This window comes from Sciurus vulgaris (assembly GCF_902686455.1).
Source record: "Sciurus vulgaris genome assembly, chromosome: 11".
NCBI lineage: Eukaryota > Metazoa > Chordata > Mammalia > Rodentia > Sciuridae > Sciurus > Sciurus vulgaris.
Window position 1 is genome coordinate 54,728,493 of NC_136472.1, and position 27,094 is coordinate 54,755,586.

The window sequence follows — 27,094 nt, forward strand, 5'->3', positions numbered from 1 at the left end:
GTTTGGTTGGGACCAGGGAGATGGTAGTTAAATTTCCTAACCTGTCAATTCTCAAAGAAGGGTGGATGGAACTCTGTTTCATGTTTCTGGAAAGTTATTATCTGTGGTTTACATATATTATCTCTAGAATGTATTTGTACATATATTATTATTGTCAGATTATCTTCAGGTAGCCATATGGCCTCTAATTCCCATTTCTTACCAGTGCCTTTATATCCTAGAAAAATGTTTTTCCTGGGAAGCATTTTCTTTTGTATTTCATCTCCCCTTTCGTCCTCATTCCTACCCCCCAGTTAGAAAAGAAAATCAAGATTCTAGGAGATTCTCTCTGGACCAGTCCTCCTTGCAGCTTTTAGCTCTGTCTTCAAACAGCATCCATGCTTTCAAAAGATTTTAATTTGATAGTGTTTTGTGCTTCCTAGAGGATATAAATTTAAATTTCACCTGTTATGGATTAAAATAAAGGGGAAAAAATAAATGTGTACACCTTGATGGATATCATCATGTGACCTTCTGGAGATGTCTTCCTTTTTTCTAGTGGGGTGCCTTGCACCCCATTGCATCTTTAGTCAGACAAGGAAATGCAGTAGGAGTCTACCTTTCACAAGAAAAGGAAAAGTACCAGTTGGCATTGGCTGATTAAGGTGTTGCTTTAGAAAGAAAAAATACACTTCTTGATAAGACACTGATTTAAACAAGTGTGACCTATTATTTTGTAGCCTATTATCTTACTAGGCTACTATTGTGGAGTTTTTCTCTGAAGGGGTAGGAGAGTGGAGTAGGTTGGAGGGGGAAAGGAAAACAAGGGCAAACACTGAGATTCCAAAAAGATTTGGGGAATAGTTGAATGAAGGAAAAAGAGAACGAATATCTTATAAGCTCTGTCAATCAGGCAAAATTATGTCCTTTGTAATCATATATATATATATTTATTTATTTATATATATATTATTTTTTGGTGGGGGCTGGGAGTAGGAAAGGGAACAAGAATTTTCTTCTGATTTCTTAGCAAAAGTTACTTTGGAGACCTGAAGAAATAGCTCATTTTGGAGAGCGCTCACCTAGCATGCGCAAGGGCTTTTGTTCGAATCCCCCGCACCTCAGATGAAAAAAAAATGTTACTTTGGAGAGTCTTCATAGTTCAACTTAAACAGGAATAGGAATGTTTCAAAATCTTAGTATAATAATTCATTGTCTCTCTGAATAGAAATAATATAAAATACCTTGAATATTACAAATAGTTTATGTATCCTTCACTTTGGGATCTCAGGGCTTCTTTCTCTTCTGCTTATTTACATTTATTGGAAAGTCTCCCCTCTGCTATTCCCCCATACACAAGTCTAAATTCCTTGGAGGCAAATTGTCTACTTTGTTTTTTTAATTGTTCCTGTCCTAACACTAACTATGGTGCTTTGCACATACAGATGTGCTTGGATTGAAATTCGTTCATTTTACCACTATTTATTATTTGTATTTTTTTCTTATTGATACTGAGTCTCATTATGTTGTCCAGGCTGGTTTTTAACTCCTGGGCTCAAGTGATGCATCCTCCTGCCTCAGCCTCACAAGTAACTGGGATTGTAGGTATTTGCCATTAGTAATTATTTGAATTACAGAAAATTTTACATTATTATTTTAATTGGCCATTTAGTTTTAAAGCATGTCAAAGATTGCTTCAGTTCTAGAGACTAAATTGGGGCAATTAAAAATAAGCTCATTTGAGAACTTGAACATAATGAACTAATGGGTATTTGTTAAATTTTGAATTATATATCTCAATCTGTTTGGGGGGGTTACCAGGGATTGAAGTCAGGAACAATCAACTACTGAGTCACTTCCCTAGCTTTATTTTGTATTTTATTTAGAGACTGGATCTCACTGAGTTGCTTAGAGCCTTGCTTTTGCTGAGGCTGACTTTTGAACTCTCAATCCTCCTGCCTCAGCCTCCTGAGCTGCTGGGATTACAGGTATGCGCCACTGCACCCAGCTCTATCTATTTTTGATGTCTGAGATGGCCTAGTTTCTTCTTGGGGAAAACATCAGAACACCAGGTCATATTATAGTGTTTTAAATGTGTAAAAGAATTTTGGATGTCGTGAGTTCCAACTAGTTGTTTTATAACTTAACTATATTAAGTTAAGTAGCATGCCCAAGTTTTTATATACTGATAAACATCAGACCAGTGATGGCATAGGTCTGACTTCATGTTTCATATATCTCCTCACATCCTTTTACAGTGTCAATAGGTAATTGAGAAGATGTCAAAGTTGATACCTGGTTCAGTTTTTGAGTGAGACAAAGTTGCCAAGTGGTTAAGGCCATGGTCTGTAATCCATTGTGCTTTGCATACATGGGGTCAAATCCCATCCTTGTTGACTGGCTGGCTTTTCTTTCTGGTTCATCTTCTTTCTTTAAAAAAAAAAAAAAAAAAAAATATATATATATATATATATACATATATATATGTAAGTTGTTAATGAACCTTTATTTAATTTAATTTATTTCTATATGGTGCTGAGAATCAAACCCAGTGTCTCACACATGCTAGGCAAGTGCTCTACCATTGAACTACAACCCCAGCCTCTCATTCTGGTTCATCTTCTGAGAAGATAGTTTTCAACTTGAAGTCAGGACTTTTGTTCTGTCTGATTTTCTGAATGTTTTTAGGGCAACCTGGGTTTGCTAACCTTTGCATTTTCAAGGACCCAGTTTTAAATACATGTTCTCACATTTTCTACCTGTGTGACCATGGACAGGTTAATTTCTCTAAGCTTCATTTTTCTTCCTAGTAAAATGGTTATAATTCCTATCTACTCCTAAGATTTTATGAGAATTAAATGTGATAATATTAGTGTATGATATTTTTAGACATTTGACAAACGTCAGTTCCCTTACCCACCCCTTGGGTTGCTTAGATGGAACTTAGCCATCAGTAGGGTGGCAAATTACTTTTCTTCTTATCTCCATACTCTATGAACTTAAATGTAGAAGTCCTTCAACTTAGCATAGGCCTGATAAACGTTGGTTAAACTAAATTCAAAAAGTATAAATTCTGAAAATGTAAAGTGTATTCCACTAGCACTTTGAGTATCAGACTATTGTACATGACCATATAGTTGAAGATTAACTGAGTCCTACTTGGTTCTTTATTCCCTCTACCAAGTCAGATGAATCTCTTCAGGGTTTCCATCTATCTTGTAAGGGTCCCAAAGTGTCAAACAGCATGGGTTAAGAAAAAGACTTTATGGGTGAAAAGGAAAGCTCACAAGATGATACCCATAGGAAAGTGTTTCAAAGCCAGGACTTTAGCTTTATGGAATACCTCTTTGTCCTTATTTTTTCATTTCGTCTTGGATCAGAATGACTGTGGTGTTGAGAAGGATCAAGTTCAGATTCCCCTGCAGTACCTTTATAGAGCTTTCTGAAGTATCTGACCACGCTTACTTTGCCTACATCATCTCTCACTGTTCTCTTCTGACTTTTGCCTCCAAATCTCCTCCCCTTCCTTTTTTTCCCCCCAAGATTCTGTTTAAACATGTCTAAGGAAGCCTCTCCAAACAGATACCAGAATAATCAGTCTAGTCACTACCATTGTTGGCCATCTGTGCTGTTACAGTTCTTATCCTTCTATATCATCATTCTCTCCCTACCAACTTTAAGTTCCCTAAGGAATTGAAAATTAATTCAGTGACATCTCTCCAGTGGTTATCATGTGCAAGGACTGTGTTAGGTGCTGGGGATACAAAAAATGAGAAAAAGCAATGTGGTCTTTGCTGCAGTGTAGCTCAAATCTAGTTGGAGAGAGAGACATAATCATATCCTCACCAAAACAATGTTATGAAGGTAACCGTGATTGCTGTTATGAATGGGAAGTATACAGTTCTGTATAACCAACACTGAGGGGATTTGGCTTGTGCAAGTCAGGGAAGGCTTCCATGCTATCATCACCATATCTGCTCTGAGTGTCGTGTCGCAGGATTAGAGAGCAGTAAAAGACAGTGGGTCTCCCTGGGTATGGTGGCACACACCTGTACCCATAGCTACTCAGGTGACTGAGGCAGGAGGATTTCAAACTTGAGGCCAGCCTCAGCAACTTAGTGAGATTCTATCTCAAAATGATAAGTTAAAAGGACTGGGGATGCAGCTCAGTGGTAAAGTGCCCCTTTACCCAGTGGCAGAGGGGGGCAGGGGACAGAAGGTAGTGAACTCAGTTATGTCATTTTAAGTTGTTACTGGTTAATTCCATGAGAGCTTCAACATGAAACTAGGCAATTATGAAGGATTAATAACCAAAAGAAAACTAATAGTAAATCCTCAACATGCTGTTTCCATTTATTAATCCAAATTTTATTTCTCAAGTGTGAATCTCTTAATTGAAAGTCAACAATACAAAGTTATCACATCCTACATTTATCCCCCACAGTGTCCTTACCTCCCCAAACACATTGGATTTAAAATCTTGTAGCGCTTGTAGGCCAATGTTGAAAAGGTTTCAGGGCCCTTGGCAGGGGGAGTCCATGGGTGGGGAGAAAAGGAGACACTAAAGTGGTACCAGAATTCTCCTGACAAGCAGTTACCCTTGTAGACCATGTGTATCCAGAGCTGGCCCCACTCTTGAGTTAGCAAAAGAGATAGAAGTTCTTGCCCTTGCTCTGAAGGATCTTGCTGCTTTGTTAGAAGTCAAGATACATACAAATAAAATAGCTGGGGAAGCCATATAAGACCCAGTAAAAGGAAGTCCTAAAATTGTGTTGGAAGGGGAGGTAGACCTTCCTAGAGGAAGAATGCGCAGTATCATACTGTAATAATCAGGAAGACAACAGGTAGTGGGCCTGAGTCCTGCCCTGAAAGAAAAGAAGAAGGAACTACAAATGTGCATTGCATGCATATTGCATTCTAAGCACTGTTAGTAAATGTGTTACCATTATGTGGTCTCATTACAGTCCTGCAAAGCACATCTGCTTCTCTGGGTTTTGTAGGAGAGGAAAGGGAAGCTTGGAGAGTTTAATATGCCCTGAGTTATCAAATATGGTGTGTACTGCACAACTTCATTTTTAGCCTTTTGTCTATACATTCATATATTTTCATAGTTTTAGAGAATTACTCTAAATTCATCATGATTGAAGACAATAAGGAGAACAAAGACCATTCCTTAGAAAGGGGAAGAACGACTCTAATTTTTTCCTTAAAGAATGAAGTTGGAGGACTTATAAAAGCACTGAGAATCTTCCAGGTAAGCACTCTTCATATTTCTGCACAAAACCATCCAAAAATGAGTCTTTAAATTATATTTAAAATATAAATTATTATAAATTCTTCAGAGATGGGCTACAGAAACTTCTTAAGAACTTGTGTTTCTAAAGTATTCCTCAGTTCAAAGCCTTTCTCTGTTTCGTTAGCTGGATGGTCATGGTAAGTTAATTAGTCTCTCTGCATGTCTGTATAAAATGAGAACCCTACTTACCTCACTAGGTCATTGTGGGAATTAACAGTTAATATATTTAAATTGCTTTGGGCTGGGATTGTTGTTCAGTGGTACTGTATTTGCTTACATGTGTGAGACACTGGATTCAATCCTCAGCACCACATAAAATATAAATAAAAAAGACAGACATCATTACCCTGTGTACACGTATGATTAATGAATGGTATGAATCTACATTGTGTACAACCATAGAAACAAAATGATGTACCCCATTTGTGTACAATGAATCAAAATGCAGTCTGTAATAAATAAAAAAATAAAGTGGATAATACAAAGTAAATTATCAATAAATATACTTTAAAAATCTAGTTTTTATCAATGATATACTATTATATATAGCCATTTGGAAAATAATAATTCAAAGAATTAAAAATTTAAATATAGACAAATAATTTAGAAGAGTTAGTGATTAAAAGAATCAAAATTTCCTTTCCCATACCATATTCTCAATCCTACTCCTACTCCTACTCCATTAATGGTTTTAATGTTTTTAAAACCATTTCTCTTTTTTAGTTCTTTGGTGGTAAGTTATAAAATCTAAACATTGCTTTGATATCTCTCTTTGAGTTATGAACTTTATACAACATTTATTTCTTCTCCATTGTAACTTTGATATATTTTTATTTTATTTATTTTTTATGTGGTGCTGAGGATTGAACCCAGTGCCTCACATATGCTAGGCAAGTACTCTACCCACTGAGCCACAACCCCAGCCCCAGTAACTTTAATTTTGATACTGTCTTCTTTCCCTTTCCCTATCCCCTTCTCCCCAAATTTGATAATTATATTATTATTTTTATTGTACTGATTACCTTTGGGTACTTAAATAATATACCTATATGTTTTCTTCTATCAATTTTCTTTTTTATGTTATTAGTAATCAAAGAATACTTGTGCATGGTTTAAAAAGTCAACCCATGGGGCTGAGGTTGTGGCTCAGCAGTAGATCACTCATCTAGCACATGTGAGGCTCTGGCTTCGAACCTCAATACCACATAAAAATAAATAAGTAAATAAAATAAAGGTGTAAAAAACGGCAACCCATTCTATGGATCCTATAAAGAAAACAGCAGTCTTCTGCTCCAACTCTCTTTATTCCCATTTTCTTTCATTGTTTTGATGACCTTAGGTGAAGAATCAAGTTAATTTTACTGACGAAATCACATGTGCACTAGCATCATTGATTTATGTATCTCGTCTTATTTTTTTGTTCCATTCAACCTCCATCTCTCTCTTCTGATAGGCAGCTGCTCTAATGTATTTGACATGTACATTGACCTATTTTTATGTGCACTTTAGAGTGTGTTTATATGTGCATTTGTTAGTAATTGCATATAAATGTTAAGGTGCTATCAGCGATTTTCCCCCACTTAGCATGGTGTTTTTAAGACTTACTTGTGCGACTGTGTGCACACTCCTTTCATTCTTCTAATTGCCATAGGATGTTCTGTACATCCATCCCACTTTACCCACCCTCAGCCTAGAGAAGGCAAACATTTTAAGCTTTTTAAACTACTTTGCTAATATTTACTTCCATACTTATTAATAATTTGCATATTCTGTTTCTATTTCTATTGATTTTTTCAATTGTAGATAGTATCTTGATTTTCTGTAAAGATTTAGGTTTCTTTGTACAACTCCCTTTCTCTAGTAATATCTTGAACACCCCTCCCCCAATTTCACCATTTTCTCAATGTAGTTAAGTTCCAGTTTTTGGCTGTCAAGCTTTAGTGATTTTTCATTATTAAGAATATTGTTCAAATAAGAACCATATTATCTACAATTTGATGCTTCCTTTCCTGTAAAACAAGAAAATAGTGTTTAAAGGCATGGACCTTGGAGCATGGACAGCCTAGGTTTAAGTTCCAGTTTTGATACTTATTAGATATGTTCTTTTGAGAGAAAACTGCTTAACCCTTTTGTACTTCTGCTCCTATAATTAAAATATCTGATAGGAAAAGTCTTACTTATTACTCCTACTTTATCTGAATTTTCCTGGCTATATTTTTCTTCCAAATGAATTTTGAAATTAATTAGTTACATTTCCTCACCAAATTCCATTGAGATTTTGGTTTTTGTTATTATTCAATTTATATATTTAGGAAGAATGGACATTTTGCATCCTTTTCTTCAAAAACTTAATTTTTAGCTGTATATTAACTTGTCATCACATTATTATAAATATCATGAAAAATAGATGAAATGAAACTCTTCTTTACTCCTGACCAATTCCAGTTAATTTTGTAACTGGCTTTCTTCTATTAATTTTATGTAATTCTAACCTCTGAGATAAACTCTGTCTATTCCAATTTCCTAACATCCCCTAACACTCCTTCTTTCTTGGCTCATGTGCCTTGATCATTCTAATCTCATTCCTACCTTTGCTTGTATAGTTTCTTCGGTTTGGAATCCCTAGTTACTTCCTTCCACCTTCTTATTCTAGTCATTCTACAAGACTCATTTCAAGTCCCAGCTGCTTCATAAAGCTTTCTACTCCCTCTAACATATGATGTTTTTCCCTTTTGCCAAACATCTCTGCACTGAAACACTCACTGCTTGTATTTTCTTTCAGTTGTTAAGCTAACTTAGGCTATAAGTTTCTTTTATGTTGAACCCTTGTTTATAGTCTTCACAGTCCTTACCTAGCCGTATGGTATTTATTAAGTTATTTTAGAATGAACTGGTTAATATTAGAAATCATCTATTCTAACACTTTCATTTTTGTGGAAAAATCATTGGGTGATTGGTTCTCGTGTCTCATTATGTCACCAGTACTTTTCCTCAGCTACCCACATTGATAAGAAAACATACCCTCCTCCCCCAGGTTTACACTTATGGTACTTACAGCTCAGACTGACATGGGAAGGGATTAGAAACAATCTAGTTTAGTTGGTTCCTAAATTTGTAGGTATTAAGTGCTCTGTGTTCAAGCTGTTCATCAAATTTTGTTAAATGCATTCTGCAAAGGAAAATTTTATTTCATAAGGACCAACATTAATATGACTTTCTGAAAACTAGATTCATCTGTGAGAATTTTCCAAAGTTTCTTTTTATTCAGGAGACTTGGGGTTTTGATTTGAATTCCAATTCTTTTGGACAATCTGAAGGACATCTATTTGGTATTATTTTATTGTTTTTTGAGGGTGTGATTGAATTTTGTCAACTTTTCTTGAATTGTACATAATATTTGAGGGGAATTATTTGCTACAGCAGAACTTAAAACAGTCTCCACCCCCTCCCTTGGCTATTATAACAAGTGGTTTTTAGTGGTAATGGAATTAATCTTCTAGAAATTATTTACATGTGAAGCTATTACATGTAATCTTTACCCTCTTCTTTACAAAGGAGAAACATGTGAACCTGTTACATATCGAGTCCCGAAAATCAAAGAGAAGAAATTCAGAATTTGAGATTTTTGTTGACTGTGATATCAACAGAGAACAATTGAATGATATTTTTCATCTGCTAAAGTCTCACACTAATGTTCTCTCTGTGAATCCACCAGATAATTTTACTGTGAAGGAAGATGGTAAGTTTGGAAATTGAAAATACTACTAAGAAGATTAAGTAGCTAATACATGTCTAATCTTATATTCATCTTGAAGATATGAAAGCAAAGCTAAAACACTGTCTTTTTGAATTTCTTACAGTCTGGTAATGAAGGGAACACAAAATGTAATTGCTCAAAATACTAAAGAAAATCATAAAGCAATATTTGATTAAAGATGAGGCAAATGAAAAGGAAGCTTCAAGTTTAAGAATCAGAATGGTTAGAAATTTTCTCTCAATTTCCAAATCATCAATCATTTCTTGATTCTACAAACTTCCAGTTCACACTCTCTAAGCACTTAGTAATTCTGTCTGGGCTTAGCATCTAGCAGTTAATGAATATTTGCATCTGTTGAGAATGTTGACAGTGTCTGACAGCTGTGATGTGAAATATGTCATGTACAGCATTCCCACCAAAAGCAAATGAGAAACCCAGAAAGTCTTCTTTTTTATTCTTTTTTTTTTTTTGCGGTGCTGGGGATCGAACCCAGGGCCTTGTGCTTGCAAGGCAAACACTCTACCAACTGAGCCATCTCCCCCACCCTTCTTTTTTATTCTTATTGGTTGCTTGTGGTGCTGGGCATTGAACCCAGAGCCTTGTGCTTGCAAGGCAAACACTCTGCTCCCCAGCTATCTCCCCAGCCCTATTTTTATTAGTTGTTGATTTGCCTTTATTTATTTATTTGTATAGTGCTGAGAATGGAACCCAGTGCCTCACACATGCTAGGCAAGTGCTCTACCACTGAACCACAATCCCAGTACCCAATAAAGTCTTCTAAGGCTTCAGATACTCAGGAACTCAGAGAGCAAAGACAGAGGCTAAGATCTTCATTTGTGAAAAAATTCTTGTAGTTTACTTGACCCAAAAGACAAATGGATTCATTTAGCCACATTTTATGTACTCAATCTAAAATAATTTCCTCAGATTAGGTTATAATATTTGGGGTATAATCAGGGCCGAGATTCATCTATCATGCATTCGTACAGCAGTATGATTGTTAAAATATTTATACACTTCCACTCTTGGCTGGCAGGGAGCTGCTTCACTGAGTTCCTTGAGTATTTTTCACATACCCAAAGCCAGATCCTTCACTAGGACCCCTATGTCAACCATTAACAAAGAAATGGTTACCCAGGATTATTATGGTATCTATTATGAGGGATGCATGACGCTATTATATCTGTTGTTAAATCTTGTTAAATCTCTTGCATATCACTCCTGGGTGTAGTAGGAAAAGCAATGACCTGGAGCAAGAAGAATTGAGTGCTAGTCCTCTCTTTTTCATTGAAAATGAGTTACCTTGGGTACATTACCTTACCTCTCTGGAGTCTGATACCTCACCTATAAATGAAGAATTTTATAGGTAACAGGATGGTTCGATTGATATTTAGGTGACACGAACTACTTATGTAGCTATTTCTACTAAGAAATGGGGATACAAAAATATACAGTCCCTATTCTAAGTAATTACTGGTCTTTTGTGAAAGAAAGACTTATAAACAGATATGTTACAGTAAAGTATAGCAAAAGTCTCTACTCTGATTGTTTTTTTGTTCTAGGGATCAAACCCAAGACCATGCACATACTAGACAAGTGTTCTACCACTGAGCCACTACCTAGTCCACAAAAAGCCATTTTTGTGAGAGTTAGAAACATCACTCATAGGAACCCATGGAGAATTAGCTCTACCTTTACGGCAAGGAGAGGCTACATGGAATGAGGAGGTCTCATTACATTTGGGTTTTGAAGGATGAGAAGGATGTTCTTAGGAAAAACAAAAGACTGGTTGGGTTGGGTGGGAGTGGGATATTCCTGGCAGCATATGCAAACCTCAGTGTCCTATGACTGAGGAATGGTATGCAATACCACGAGGAATAGTGTATGCAAACCCCAGTGTCCTATGACTGAGGAATGGTGAGAATATCAAGATGGCAAAGACATAAATTAATTTCTCAGATCCTTTTCATCAACAATAATAGATATTCAAAGTTCTTATTAACGTGTGCTTTGGTTTGTGAAGTTGTACATCCTTAGCCTGTGTTTTTAAGATAACTAAATATGTCACTTAAAACATTTAAAAATATTTGGTCTGTTATTGAAGTACAATAGTTCTGTAACAATGAAGACACAAATGATTTTTTTTTTGTTTTTTAAAATTTGTTCTTTTTAGTTCTACATGACAGTAGAATATCTTTTGACATATTTATACAAACATGGAGTACTTCTTGTTCTAATTAGAATCCCAGTCTTGTGGTTGTATATGATGTGGAGATTCACTGTCAAATGATTTTTTTAAATAAAAAAAAAATTTTTTTTTTTTTTTTTTTTGCAGTGCTGGGGATTGAACCCAGGGCCTTGTGCTTGCAAGGCGAGTACTCTACCAACTGAGCTATCTCCCCAGCCCCAAAAATACTTTTAAAAAAATGTATTTCTTAGAAATACAGCAGTTTACTTAACCTGTATTCATTTCGCTTTGATGTACAAGATAAAAATCTCATCTAAAATGCATTCATTTTTAGAGTTCTTCTTCCTTACCTTATTTAAAATTATTTGTTAAACTTTTAGTGGTTTTTGTATTTTTCAGGTATGGAAACTGTTCCTTGGTTTCCAAAGAAGATTTCTGACCTGGACTTTTGTGCTAACAGAGTTCTGATGTATGGATCTGAACTAGATGCGGACCATCCTGTAAATATATTTTTTTAAATATTTTTTTTAGTTATAGATAGACATAATACCTTTATTTTACTTATTTGTTTTTATATGGTATTGAGGATCAAACCCAGTGCCTCACACTTGCTAGGCAAGCACTCTATCACTGAGCTACAACCCCAGCTCTGCAAATACATTTTAAAATAAATATTCTCATGAAAATAATTTAGAGAAAACTAAAAAGTAAGGACAACTTTTTTTGAGAAAGTATTTTTCTAGACTAAATAGGGTCTTGTTTCAATCCGGATTTCAGGAAGCATTAGTAGACCTCCACATTGGTGGAATGAGAAGAACTGCCTGAAAGGCATCTAATTCATTTGTTCTAAGACATCTGTGCTATGCCTGGTGTTGCTATTATTAAGAGTTATCCCAGGAATTCTACAGTCAAGTGGTATCTGCAGTAAGTCCTTATAAAAATGGGCATGGATTATTGGAAAGGGGAATAAATATGGATTGGAAAACAACTTACCACACACATTTCCCAGCATGATTGCTTTATTGGGCCATTAATAAACTGGGGAGTTTTTTTCTTGGAAAACTGTACAGTACTGCCAAGAGTTACACAATTAGTAAATTCAGAGTATTAGGCTTGCTTATGGAAGCTCTAGATACCTGGGAGGGGAGTAGAGAAGAAACTGTGACTGTGGAGTCCCACAGACCTGGGCTTTGCTTAAGCTTCTTCCACTTAGTTGTTGTGTGACTAGGACCTTCTGCTACTTTTGGCAGTAGGTAGGTGACCCCCTCCACATTTATTTTATAAACTTATTGAATAATGATTGCAATGAAATGCAGTACTTGCCTGAAAAGAGCTCGCAGTCTAGTTGAAAAACTAAAGCATACATTTATAAATAAACATGCAAGATACAATGTAAGTGTGCAAAGTGACTTTAACACATTATTTTAAAATATACACAAGAGAGCAAACACTTCTAGCTGAAGAGCTCAGAGAAAAACAATATTTGAATTGGGTGTTGAAAAATTTCAGCAGGTAAAAAAGGGAGAGGAAGGACAATTCAGGGGAGAAGGAAATTAGCAAAGGTTCAGAAGCAAGAAAATCTGGGGCAGGTTTATGGAAAGGCGAGGAATGAGTTTTACTGTTCTTCTACCAAGTTCTGCTAATTTTTACCTCCTAAATATTTCTGAAATTTGTTTTTTATTCATCTTTACTATCACATCCCATAATTGATGTCCCTATCTCTAGCCTTGCCATCTTTAAATCTACCCACATAGTTGTTAGAATGATCTAAAACCTCAAAATGACCATTATCCTAATAACCACTGATCTTCATCTCCTAAAAAATCACCCATGGTTCCTAGATACATAACTAAGAGAATTGAAAACATGTCCAAAAACGTTCATAGTAGCATTGTTCATGATAGCAAGAAAGTAGGAAAAAACCAAATGTCCATCAACTAATGGAATGGATCAAATGTGGTATATGTGGCCTACATTCCATTCAATACAATGGAATATTATTGGCCATAAAAAGGCATAAAATACTGAGATGTGCTACAACATCAATGAAACCTGAGAGAAGCTAATCACAAAGGAGTGTATGATTTCTTTTACATGAAGAGTCCTGAATAGGCAAATTCATAGAAACAGAAAGTAGATTACTAATAGCCGGGGGCTGGAATTGGAGGGAGATGGAGGAGTGATTGCTAATGAATATGATGTTCCTGTTTTTTTAGTGATAAAATTTTTCTGAAATAAGAAAGTGTAGGTGGTTGTTAGTTTCTGTGACTATATTGAAATCCTCAGCGTTGTTTCTTTATGGTATATGAATTCTATCACAATAAAGTTGCTGTTTTTTAAAAAAAAATTACCAAGGCACTCCCATAACTCAAGGCTAAAATTCAAGCTCCTTAGCAGATATTTAACCTCCATGCCCATTATTAGTCTCAGACACATTCCATCCCCACCCTCCAACCTCCAGAAACATTGTCTTGCTTATCTATTCTTAGGTACAACATGTAGTTTTCAATCTCTGTGCTATTATTGGTGTTGTCCCTTCTGTCCTCCTCCATCTAATTATTTCCAGTCCCTGAGACTCAGCTCAGGAATCAACATTGGAAACTTTTCCTGAGCCACATTATATTCTTTTACACCCTGGATTATGAACATTTGTTCTGAGTTTCTGTGACCTTCTGTGCACATCTGTGCAATTCAATAAGGCACTTAACATGGTTTATAATAATTGGTTCACGTAAACTTCTTGAACTCCAGATTGTTTTTTGTTCATATTTATTTCTCTGGATTTTAACATAGGGCCAAATTCTCAATAGGGGCTCATAAATCTGTGTTAAAGAGATAAGTGCTTTCACTCCTTGTAGGTGTCCCCTTCTTTTTATTTGCATTATTGGATATTTCCTGCTGGACTTTACTTTTTTTTTTTTTTTTCCAGTATGAGGGATTGAACTCAGGGGCACTTGACCACTGAGCCACATCCCTAGCCCTATTTTGTATTTTATTTAGACAGGGTCTTGCTGAGATGCTCAGGGCCTCCCTAAGTTGCTGAGGCTGGCTTTGAACTTGCCATCCTCAGCTTCCTGAGCCTCTGGGATTACAGGCGTGCACCACTATGTCTGACTGGATTTTGATTTTTTTATTTCTTATTTTATCTACATTTTCCTTAAATATGTTTCAAGTTTAAGTTCTAGCAGTACTATTTTGTCTGTTCTTCCTTTTGCCTGATATTGGGGAATGAAACCAGGGATGGTCTACCTCTGAGCCACACCTCCAGCCCTTTTTACTTATTTCTTATTTTAAGACAGGATCTCACCAAGTTGCTGAGGCTGGCCTCGAACTTGCAATCCTCTTGCCTCAGCCTCGAGTCACTGGGATTATAGACATGTGACATTTTGCCCAGCATTTGTCTGTTTATTATTATTATCTCTGCTTCTGCAAATGATGGATGTGTTTGCATTTTGTGATAAGATTTAAGGTTAGATTAAGTATCTATTTCAAATATTATTAATTACTATTCAATTGTTAATTGTGACCACAGGTAAATATAACTGAAGATATGTTCAAATAATAAGGAAAAACAAAACAAACCAGTCACAGTGGCGTAGGCCTGTAATCCCAGTGGTTCCTGGAGGCTAAAGCAGGAGGATCTCAAGTTCAAAGACAGCCTCAGTAAAAGCAAGGTGCTAAGCAACTTGCTGAGACCCTGTCTCTAAATAAAATACAAAATAGGACTGGGGATGTGCCTCAGTGGTCTAGCGTCCCTGAGTTCAACCCTGGGTACAAACAAAACAAAACAAAACAAAACAAAGCAACTAACTCACCAATGAAAAAAGGCCAGGCATTTAACTAGAATGGTGCTTTCTGCATTCTTCAAACTATTTTATCTTTGTAACCACTAGTATCTTTGTATCCACTAGTATCTTTGTAACCACTAGTATCTTAGTATCTTTGTATAGAAACTATCTTTTCTCTTTTAACTACTAGAGTATAAAGGGGTAATGCAAGACTGGTTTCAAACTAAAATCATCACAGTGCCTCTCATAGTAACTGTTGTAGAGCCACTTATTATATCTCCAGGAATAATACTGAGATGTATCCTAAAGGTAATTTTCCAACATTTTTAGTATTGATTTTTAAATACTTATCTTTAATTATCAGGGCTTCAAAGACAATGTTTACCGTAAAAGGCGGAAGTATTTTGCAGAGTTGGCTATGAACTATAAACAGTAAGTATATTATACAATAACATATCCAACATTGAAATAATAACATAAATGACTGGAGTAAATTGTGTGTATTTAGTAAACAGAAAATTAATTGCTTATTGGCTGCTACTTCATAATGACTCCTTCCTTTTTCCTCATTAGTGGAGACCCGATTCCCAAGGTTGAGTTCACTGAAGAAGAGATTAAGACCTGGGGAACCATTTTCCAAGAGCTCAACAAACTCTACCCGACCCATGCTTGCAGAGAGTATCTCAAAAACTTACCTTTGCTTTCTAAATTTTGTGGATATCGGGAAGATAATATCCCACAATTGGAAGATGTCTCAAATTTTTTAAAAGGTAATAAGCTAATTGGTTTTTTGTAAGGAGAATGTTAAATTCTGTTTTGATCTTGACAGTGTTTAAATAGAGGAATAAAGTTTAGAGTTGTATGGAAGATCAGAATTTTCCTGTTCTCTGTCTTGGAGTATTACATTCAGGATTGGCACTACAGTTGAAGGGGATGATCATATCCTGGAACAAGAGAAGAGAGAAGTGAGCAGAATTACAAAAGGAGTTGAAAATTTATCTCATAAGTAAACTTTGAAGGACATTTAGGGTGTCTAACCTGGAGGTTTAGGGGACATTTATTAAATATTTAAATATTTGTAAATCATCTTATTTAATAGGGGGAATACTATGTGACCCTAAGGTAGACTGTTGGGTTAAAAACTGTAAGCTTGTGGCTCAGAATGGAGAATACCTTGTTCAAAGAGCCAAGACTCTTTTGAAAACACAGCAGACTCCTGAGAGGATTAGTTCCCAACCATGGAGGTGTTTGTGCAAAAGATCCTCTGGTCAGAGGAGATTCAAGCAACTTGGGGAACAGTGGCATAGATGATTCCTTTCCACACAAAGATACTATCATTTTATCAAGAAAGATGTGCTAGTAGAAGCATGAACAAAAGGTAAGAATAATTTTGTTCCTTTTAGTTCTTCATACATTTTCAGTCCAAGCTTCTTCATTCTTTCTATGTAGTATAGAAAGCAAAATGACCAGGGATCTACAGGATCTAAAATATCTTAAAAAAAAGAAATATCCCCCTTTATCATAGCAGATTGGGAGACTTAGTGAAAAAAAAGAAATTATGTTTTTGAATCAGAGCCTCTAGTTTCTTTTCTTAATGGCTCTAATCACTATCTTTGTATTTCTTTCATGTATTGTTAACAAAAATCTACATATCTATTCAACCTCTTAAGCCTCATTATTCAAGAAATATAGGTATAGCTAAAAACAAAATAAAAAACAAACTACACAAGAAAGATCAATATTATTTCTATAAGGGAAGAAATCATGTAAGTGTTTCCTACAAAAGTTATACTAGTAAAACATAGTACAGAACCAATCAATGCAAATGACCTTGCTGGGCTTAGAAAGTTTGACAAGTATATGCTACAGAAGTTGTTGGAAAATCAAATTTGCAAGAGATTTGGAGGAAATATTCTGTTATGGATGTAAAACTGATAGGTGTTCCCTTGGATAGTTGGATAGTTCTCTGCCCATAAGAGTGGGAGTATCTAAGTACAAACTGGATAGAACTGGAATACCATTGTGAGGGTTTGAATGAAGGGCCAGATTGGTGCTTACAGGGCTGGGGTTGTAGATCAGTGTAGATCAGAGGTAGAGCACTTTCCTAGCATGTGTGAGGCACTGGGTTCCATTCTCATCACTGCATGTAAATAAAATATTGTTTCATTGACAACTAAAAAAATATTAAAAAAAAAAAAAAAGATTGGTGCTTACAGAAAGGTCTTCCAAGTCACTGAAGCCTAGTGGCAGGCCCCCCGTACAATAAGCATGCAGTCTTGGCAGATGGGGGATGGAAGAGCACCATTCCATTGAGATAAAATTAAGAAACCACAAAATATAATACAGGCTAAAAATGGCATATATTAAAAAATGGTTCTGATATAAAATAATGGATCTTTCTGGTGAGTTCTTACAAAAAGAAAGTAAGACTGTCTAGGATATATTCTCAATCCTTTAACGAGGCAGTAAGGGGTAGTGTAAGGAGACCTAGGCTCTCATCCTACCTTTGTTATCTACTACATGTCCTTGAGCACATTATTGGGTCTCCAAGCTTCAGTTTTACAGCTGTCACAATAAGGAGAAGCATCCTTAACTCATTTTGTAAACATGAAAGGAGATGTGATATGTAAAAGATCTAACTCATAACTTGGTTACAGTAAGTGCTTAATAATTAATGGTTTCTTTTATACACATATGATAAATTTAGTCTCTGAATTCCCTCACAATGTTGCTTAGTGCCAGCGGCAGAATTAAAATGCGTCGGTCAATGATTTTTCTCCTTTGCTTTGCAGAGCGCACAGGGTTTTCCATTCGTCCTGTGGCTGGTTATCTATCACCAAGAGATTTCCTATCAGGTTTAGCCTTTCGAGTTTTTCACTGCACTCAATATGTGAGACACAGTTCAGATCCCCTCTATACCCCAGAACCGTGAGTACTTTTACTTCAGCCATTCATTCATCAAATGATTATTAATAATAATGTTACACCTCATGGATTTTTGTGAGGATTAAATGAATTACACATGAAAAGCATTTCGAATAGTGCCTAACACAGAATACATTTCCATGCTCTACACAATTAGCCATCATTATAATTAATTATTAATTGACAACCTGTTAGGTGCCAGGTGATATTCTTTGGAAAAAAAATATAAAGAAATCAGACAAAAATCCCTGCCTTCAATGGGGGGCAGTATGGGTAACAAACAAGTAAATGAATGTCTGTTATGCCAGATGGTATAAGTGCCATGAAGAAAAGCAAAGCTAGGAAAGAGGATGGAGGTGTGTATGCGAGTGTTGCTGTTTTGTGAAGGGTGATCAGGGAGGGCTTTCCTGAGAAGGTGACACGAGTGGAGACCTAATCAAGGTGGGGATGGGAGACATGGAGATGTCTAGGAGTATCTGATATGCATTTATGTGTGTGAGTCTGTGAGTGGCCAAGGTCCTGAACTAAAATCATTTCTTTATTTGATTAACGTCCTTTGTGATCCATTACTACCTGATCAACTGAAATAAAAGTAAGATTGGATTTTGATTCAATTGAATGGTTGATTATGTATTTATGCTAAGCATCACAGTGTGACAAACTTGTACCTTTATTTCAGAGATACCTGCCATGAACTCTTAGGTCACGTTCCCCTCTTGGCTGAACCTAGCTTTGCTCAGTTCTCCCAAGAAATTGGCCTGGCTTCTCTTGGAGCTTCAGAGGAGGCTGTTCAAAAACTGGCAACGGTATAAATCTGGAAATACTAATATAGTTTAGTAATTCTCAACTGAATACATTTTATTTATGTGGTTTAAAAGTTCATATTCTAGGTAACCATTAGAAAATTTGTTTTTGCTGAGAATATTGAAATTAAATAAATTTAAATGACATTAAAAGAAGATGAACAATTTTAAGGGTTCTCATGAGCTTTAAAAAAAGGTAGAGAGCTGGGGATATAGCTCAGTTGGTAGAGTGCTTGCCTTGCAAGCACAAGGCCCTGGGTTCAATCCCCAGCACTGCAAAAAAAAAAAAAAAAAAAAAAAAGGTAGAAAAACACAAGATTAATTTTCCTAGTTTTTTTGTTTGTTTGTTTGTTTGTTTGTTGTTTAAACTGGAGATTTAACCCAGGGGCACCTTACTACTGAGCTATACCCCCAGCCCTTTCTATTTTTTATTTTGAGACAATGTCTCACTAAATTTTTTAGGGACTTGCTAAATTACTTAGGCTGGTCTTGAACTTGCTATCCTCCTGTCTCAGTCTCCTGAGCTGCTGGGTTTGCAGGTGTGTGCCACCACACCTGGCATAATTTTACTTGTTAGTATACTTCTATTTTCCAATAAAAATGCGAGGCTTCATAATAATTATCTAAAAGTTTTTGAGCACTAGATACAGAAACTGTTCTGGAAATACAAAGATGAGTAAGGCCTGGTTCCTGTCTTCAAGAAACTTCTCTACTACATGAGGAGACAGTCATGTTTGAATGAGATAAAGCCTGTAGAGAAGTTCAAGTGAACTACTCCAGGAGCCCAGGGAACAATTTGGAGGAGGTTTAATGGGAAAGGGACATCTGGACTAGCTGATGAAAAATAAGTGCCAAGAAAGAAAAGAACATCTCAGGATGAGGACACACAAGGAAAGACAAGGAAGTGCTTGCTGTGTTGGGGGAAATGACAGGAAATTGGAGCAAGTTGTGTGAGAATGGGGGGTTATGTAATATGGGCTAGCTTGTTGGAACAGTGCTTCTTAAATTGTAGTTTTGAGAACCTGGGGGTGAGGGTCCTTGAGATAAAAATTATGCATAGGTAAAAGATCCATTCAAAGTGCAGAGTGGATTTTCATGTAACAGAGTTCAGATTCCACATTGCAGATGAACTTTAAGAAAATATCACGTGTTGAATTTTGATGTAGTTCAATGAAGAATATCCATACTTACATTAAAAGGCTATTAAAATACTCCATCCTTTCCCAACTACATAACTGTGAAGATGAATTTTCTTCATATACTTTAACCAAAACAACATATTGCAATAGGTTAAATACAGAAGCAAATATGACAATCCATCTGTCTTCTAACCAGACGTTAAATAATGTCTAGCCAGACATTAAAAGATTTGTGACCATGTTAACTAGCTTGATTCAATCATTCCACACTGTGTACCCAATAATTATGATTATACTTTGTCAAAAATTAAGATATGAAACAATGCAAAATGGCACTGCTTATTTTATTAAGCTGTTATTTATGTTACCATAAAATGGGTTTGCTATATTTAAAGTTACTTAGTAAATATTTAAAATTTTTCATGGTCTTAGTTTTTAATATGGTCAATATAGTTAGCTGTAGCTTACATATAAAAAAGATCTTTGGGGTTTTCAGTAAATTTTAATTATATACAATAGTGTTCAGAACAGTTTGAGAAGTACTGATTTAGAATGAGACCAGATTGTATTAAGATTTGTGAACTGGGCTGGGAGTCTTGGGCTTTCTTCTGGTGACACTTTAGAACAGTGACTAAGAGATTTTTTTTTCAGTGCTGGGTACAGAACTTAGGGCCTTGTACATGCTAGGCAAGTGCACTGATGAAATTTGTTTTAATTGAGTCATTCATGATTTGAAAATATTATCAATGTCCTTTTGCAGTGCTACTTTTTCACTGTGGAATTTGGTCTGTGTAAACAAGATGGGCAGCTAAGAGTCTTTGGTGCTGGCTTACTTTCTTCTATCAGTGAGCTCAAAGTAAGAGTTGTAAATTTTTGCACATAACCATACTAACCTAATGTAATTGATAAATCTTTTGGATTTGAGTTCTTGGATTTGAGCAAGGGCTTACTATGGAAAATACTTGGCATGGCAGTAAACAGTACTTGAAGACTTTTTCTATTTCCCAAGTTTTATGAATACAAATGTACATATATACATATATCTATATGTATAATATATATATAAGATATATATATACACATAAATGTCTTTAAAATAAAAGCTGTATTGAATCTTTGCTTAAAGTTTTGCTGTTTTCTCACCATTTGTCATACTATCAGTAAAATCTATAATTTCTTGGAAATTATTTGAGATTATTTATCCAGTTAGTGATGTCTACCACTGTCCAAGGTACTATCTTGCTCTGAAGGAGCCTGCCACCTAGTGGTGGGTATAAGTCATGTATAAGAATAACTACTGGCACCTACTGTCAGGTAGAAAGTAGGTACCATAATGCAGGAATAAAAAAAGTTTCTTGGGTGTTTCTTAAATGAAGAAGAGAGTTAAAATAAAGCCATAGAGATGATTGTGGGGCATTTTTTTGGGAACAACAAGCCATTTGTTTTGCTGGAGTATAATGTGGATTTAATTGAGATGTAGGAAATATTTGGAATTGTAGGTTGGGACCATTGCATAAGTAAAATGTTTGGAGATGTGCCAATTCTGGCAATTGTGTGATCTATAAAAATAGATAGTATACCTTGGTCCACTGACTCTTTGTTCTCTAGCATGCACTTTCTGGACATGCCAAAGTAAAGCCCTTTGATCCCAAGATTACCTGCAAACAAGAATGTCTAATTACAACTTTTCAAGATGTCTATTTTGTATCTGAAAGTTTCGAAGATGCAAAGGAGAAGATGAGGTAAAGTATATCTTCCTCATGCCTTTATTTTATTCTGCAAAAGATAGATACAGAAACAAGCAGCTAGATAATTAGGAGCATACTAAGAGCCTTTTGCCTGTGATACATTTTCCTTTCATGACAAATATTTAGAATATGATATTTATAATGATATTGGGTGGTTGCAAATATGAATCAGATACATTGAAAAATTGTTTTCTTCCATTACTTCCCATCAGAGAATTTGTAGCTTAATAAAACAATAAACTATACACAAATTACTATATAACAATGTGGAAAAATGACAAGCACCTAAAAGAGATACAGATGACACATTTTTCTGCATTTTATTCAAGAGCAGTTCATTTCAGCTGGGAAACAGAGAAAGCTTAACCATATGTGAGAAGGGACTTGAAGGATAAATAGTATATAGATATGTTAAGAGACAGCAAGGAAAAAGGTAAGGATGTTGAAAAGAATAGAAGATAAGTACAATGTATTCAAAGCTATACTTTAACTGTTAATCAGCTATATATGTGATTTTAAGAGGAGGATTTAAGGCAGAGACACTTTGTGGGAAGTATGTGTAATAATTCTGATGAAAATAAAAGCCTGAACTAAGAAAATAGGGAAGGAAAGAACTCTAGAAGCAGAATTAACAAAACAGCATTTGGTGGAGAGGGTCATGAGGTTGCATTGTGAGGACAGTCATAGTTAGGGGTTGAAGATGTTCTCCTTGTCTTCCACAGATTGACTGTAGCTGGGAAGTTAGGCATGTACAGAACCAAATAACAATACTAGCAGGGCTTTCTTTAGCACATATGGCACTTTTGTGCAAATTGGAAGTGGTCCTCTCTGGGTAGACCAGATGGATTGAAATCTGAATTTCAGTCCCTATTCATGTACAATTGTCCTTAGCTGCATAGTTATTCCTAGGGATCCTGAACATGATTGTTTTTTGGGATGCCAAATGAGAGGTTCAACTGTTGGCTTGATAAAGGAGGCAGAACATTAATGCTTGAAGAAAAGGTGGAATTTAGGTCATTTGAGTGAAGTTAGAGGAAAACATTCTAAGCAGAAAGAATACACAAGTGCACTAGGTAGGACTGTTCCTGGCCTCTGTACATATCTGTAGGTATAGTTATGTTAGGCACAGCCGAGTAATCTGTTACCCTATCTACTGAGAAAGGCACTGTGGTTGGTATCCTTAATGTAGACTAGAGAATTATAGGGCTATGGTGCTCAGTGCTGGAGTACTTGCCTGGGGTTCCATTCCCAGAACTACAAGAAGAAAAAAAGAAAAGGCAAGAGATGTAGAGATATGTAAAAGCTGTGTAAAGTAATAAATCATTAAGAAAGTTTTAGTGAAATGACCTTTCCCTAGTAATGTCAGGGTAGATGTATTTAGGACTACTTTAGGTTTTCCACCTGTTAAATTCCTGGGGACCTCTGCACATGTAGGTGGGGAAATAGGTCAAATTGGTTGCACACATATCTAATAAAGATTTGCCTTTTTCTTAGCATGTGAAATAGGTCTTCTGTTGTCTATTTGGTTTTCATTATCTAGACCCCACTCCCCCAAATTGACAGTTTCTTATTTGTTTTCTTAAATAGAGAATTTACCAAAACAATTAAGCGTCCATTTGGAGTGAAATATAATCCGTACACACAGAGTATTCAGATCCTGAAAGACACCAAGAGCATAACCAGTGCCATGAGTGAATTGCGCCATGATCTTGATGTAGTCAGTGATGCCCTCACTAAGGTCAGCAGGCAGCTGAGTATGTGATGGTCGCCAGTCCTCACCCAGAAAGCATCCGAGAATCGATTCAGAGCCTGTGCGCTGATGCTTGCTTTTCTTGAAGACCTGATTGTGGAGGCACAGTAGTTTCTGGCTAAAAAAATATTTCTAACCCCACTCCTTATCAAATCATTAGCTTTTGAAAATATGTACCTGGCATATTCTATCTACCACCTATTTTTTGTTTGTTTTGTTTTGCCTTGTCTTTTGGTAACTGCTTTAGTGAACTATAACTTACATACCATGCTATTCATCCATTTTTAGTAGAGGAATTGTTTGACCCAATGGATAAATCGAGTCTCAGCCTGACTCTTTTCCCCAGTCCTTCTTGAGTAAAATGACATTTATGATCACTTAGAATGCTGTGATGAGTATGATGGAGCTGATCCACATTGCTGCCTGTATCTGTTACATGTCAATTTGTGCCAAGCTCAACCTTGTTCACACATCTAAATTGCTGTTCCTGTTACTAGCATGAGCAAAAGCATAGTGATCTTTACACATGGAATGTGCTTAGTAAAGAGCAAGTAGTCCAGTTTTGAGTATAGTGTCTTATAGGGATATAGAAGTAGTTAAGTCTGAAAAGGCTGATTGGGGTGTAATTCTTAACACTAATCTAATAATTTCACATTTTATTTTGTAGGTACTAGAAAGGCCCTTCCCATGGGACCATCCTCCTTGAAACTTTTTCCTTTCTATGATACTACATCATTCTAGTTTTGTTCTAGATTGTCTGTCCTACTCATGAGGCCTAGGGGAACTTGGTGGGAGTGTCACTTGCAAGGCCCTGTACTCAGACATGCAGTCCCAGGTATCATGCTGGTATTTTTCTCAGGTTAGCAGGGCTGTGTTGTCAAAGGGAGAGTTTAAACTGATACAGATGAGAGAAAAACAAAGTTTTTAAGAATTATATTTTCAAGGTATAAGGTAAGACTATAAATAGAAAGGCAAACAATGAGGGTAGAGGGTGGGGAAAAGGGGAATGTCCAAAACGTGAAGAGCAGTTTAGGTCTGAACCTGTAAATATGCAAGGTTTGCAGGGACTGTTTTTTATGTGGTGTTGGCTGTGTAGCATAGGCATAAGTAGTTGTGTTAGCTTCTCATTGCTGTAACAAAATAACTGAGATAATAAACTTATAAGAGGAAAGGCTTATTTTGGCTTACAGTTTTGGAGATTTCAGTCCAAGGCTGGTTGACCCTATTGCTTTTAGGCAGCACATCATGGTGGGAACATGTGACAGAGAAAATCCATTCACCTCATAGTGGAGGGAAGTGAGCGGGGTTAGGGGAGGGAGAGCAAGAGAGAGATGGAAAGAAAGAGACATACATACATACACATACCAGGGTCCCAGAGTCGATTCAAGGACACTCCATAATCAATGACTGGAAGACCTACCACTGAGGACTAAGCCTTTCACAATGGGCCTTTGGAGAACATTCCAGATCTAAACTAAAGCAGCAGTCCTATTATAAATGGGTGAACCTGGACTCCCAGATACATACTTTGTCTCTTTAATTTGTTCCTTTCCTCCTCCTTAGCACCTAAATTAAGATGTTCTTCAAGTTTCTGTCTTTGGCCAATATTCTCTCTGCATCTCTTCGTGGGAATTGTCATCCACATCCATGACTTCAATTCTTATTTCTGATGACTCCTATATTTGCAATTTTAAGCCCTGAGATCTTTCTCAAAATTTTGCCTCTTAATTTCAACTGCCTGCTGGATATTTCCATTTAGATGTCCCATAAGTTAGGCCAATGTTGTACAACTTCACATGGCACTATTCACATAGAATGAAATGGGGTGTACGATGTGGCAGCCTTGCCAAATATTTCAAATTTGACATGTCCAGAGAGGAATGTAGAAGCACCAGCATATCGTACTCCATTAGCTCTCTCTCCCAGTAATCTTATTTCCAGTAATAGTATATTAAGGGCCATACTTCAGTTGGTTTTCCAGATTTAATCAGCTACTTTTAAAACTCTGCCTTTTTTTACATTAATAGTCAAATTGTTTATTATTTAACATATTTTATTTCAAAAGATCACCTTTTAAAACTTCAAAAAAAATCATTAAAAAATTTTTTTAAATGTAGGATACTGAGGTGGGAGGATCTTAAGTTTGAGGTCAGCATGGGGAACTTAGCAAGACTCTCTCAAAGTAAACAAAACAACTTTAGAAACTGTATTTAATTTTCCCACTTTATACAAGGAAATAGAATTTACAACAGTAATTCATGCTATTTCAGATCTTTACATTACTTATATGTTTTAATAGCTGAAAACTTATAAGCATACCTTTGATAGTAAATAGATGTTAGCTAATCTGAAACCATTTGAAATATTGATTAGCTAGTTTATAGTTAGTCTACTTGATTGCAGGACATCTATTGTAAGTAAATCATAATAGATAGCAAATAGCAAATTATGCATATTGTATCTGGTTATTTTCATACAACTTTGATCACAGTGATGACTCATAGTTATTGATTTTAAGATGATATTAAAAATCACTTTATGATTAAAACACACTAAAATGAATATTATAGGCATAATACTATAATTCACAACTTCAGAACAATGGAAATATTTAATCCTGGACTTCAGTTCCTCTAACCTCTGGATCTGTGATATTTGGTAAACCAGGAGTCCTGAGAATTTTCTTGCATTTTAAATATGTCTTTGAAGCATCTAGGATTATGTTAATGGTTACTTAATTATGAGAACTGAATTGAACTGCAAGTTTGGTTCACAATTCTTTATCAGAGAATTTTTCTTCTGAAAAACAGTATTCTCTTGACCTTTTAGAATAAAGCTGAGAAGCTGGTCATCATAATGCCTATATTTCTTAATCCTCATATTTTGTCATTTAGGATTATTTACAAGTAGCAATGACACACCAAAATGTGCAGAATTATTGTTAATTTTTAAGTTGGTTTCCAACTTAAAAGAAGATGGAAAAAGAAAAAATCCTGGAATTCTCTAAATGAATATATAAGTCCAATTATTAATTTCTAGAAGTGGATAAAGCTAACTGTGGTCTATTTGAGTCTAGTCTTTGTCTTACCATGTAATACACATTTATAATTTTCAAGTTTGTTATTAGACTGGATAATAAACACAAATTCATGTTCTCAAAAAGGTTTTTTGTGTCAAACATACATTAAAAACTGATTTAAATTTATGTTAACAATTTTATTAGTTTAAAAACTCCATCATAGTGTACTTCTTAAAAAAACCTACAGCTAGGGGTTGGGGTTATAGCTCAGTGGTAGATCGCTTGCCTAGCATGTGTGAAGCACTGGATTAGATTCTCAGCACTACATATAAATAAATAAAATAAAGGTCCATCGACAACTAAAAAAAATAATTAAAAAGCATGTATGGCTATGAGATATAATAGAAGCCAAGCACACCTAGAACCCAGTAACTACCTTCCAGAGTTCTTAGAAGAGTTTTGATCTCATGTTTCTCACCTGAAAGATAAGCTAAATCTACTGAAGATAAACTAAATCTACTGCATTGGGTTACAGGAGAAATTATGCTGTGAGAGAACTTTGTAAAAAGAAACTTTTGGGATGGACCTAATGAGGAAGCTGAGCTTGGGTCTCTGTGAGGTTGGTCTATTTCCAGTTCACTTCTGTTCTCAGGGTGTTGTCCTTTAGGAATTCCAAACGAAAGCTATGAATGTGTAGCAGGG

The 27,094-nt window shown here is 35.8% G+C and overlaps 1 protein-coding gene across 1 annotated transcript; it reads left to right on the top strand.

Moving 5' to 3' along the window:
* Positions 1-5,116: 5,116 nt before the first annotated feature.
* Positions 5,117-23,385, top strand: TPH1 (tryptophan hydroxylase 1; the record flags this gene model as incomplete). The annotated part of the gene is made up of 10 exons (XM_079101570.1): positions 5,117-5,233; positions 8,831-9,014; positions 11,620-11,720; positions 15,373-15,440; positions 15,582-15,778; positions 17,801-17,936; positions 18,613-18,739; positions 20,636-20,731; positions 21,484-21,617; positions 23,211-23,385. The coding sequence occupies 10 exons, from the start codon at positions 5,117-5,119 to the stop codon at positions 23,383-23,385; spliced, it is 1,335 nt and encodes a 444-aa protein (XP_078957696.1).
* Between the last annotated feature and the right edge of the window lie 3,709 nt (positions 23,386-27,094).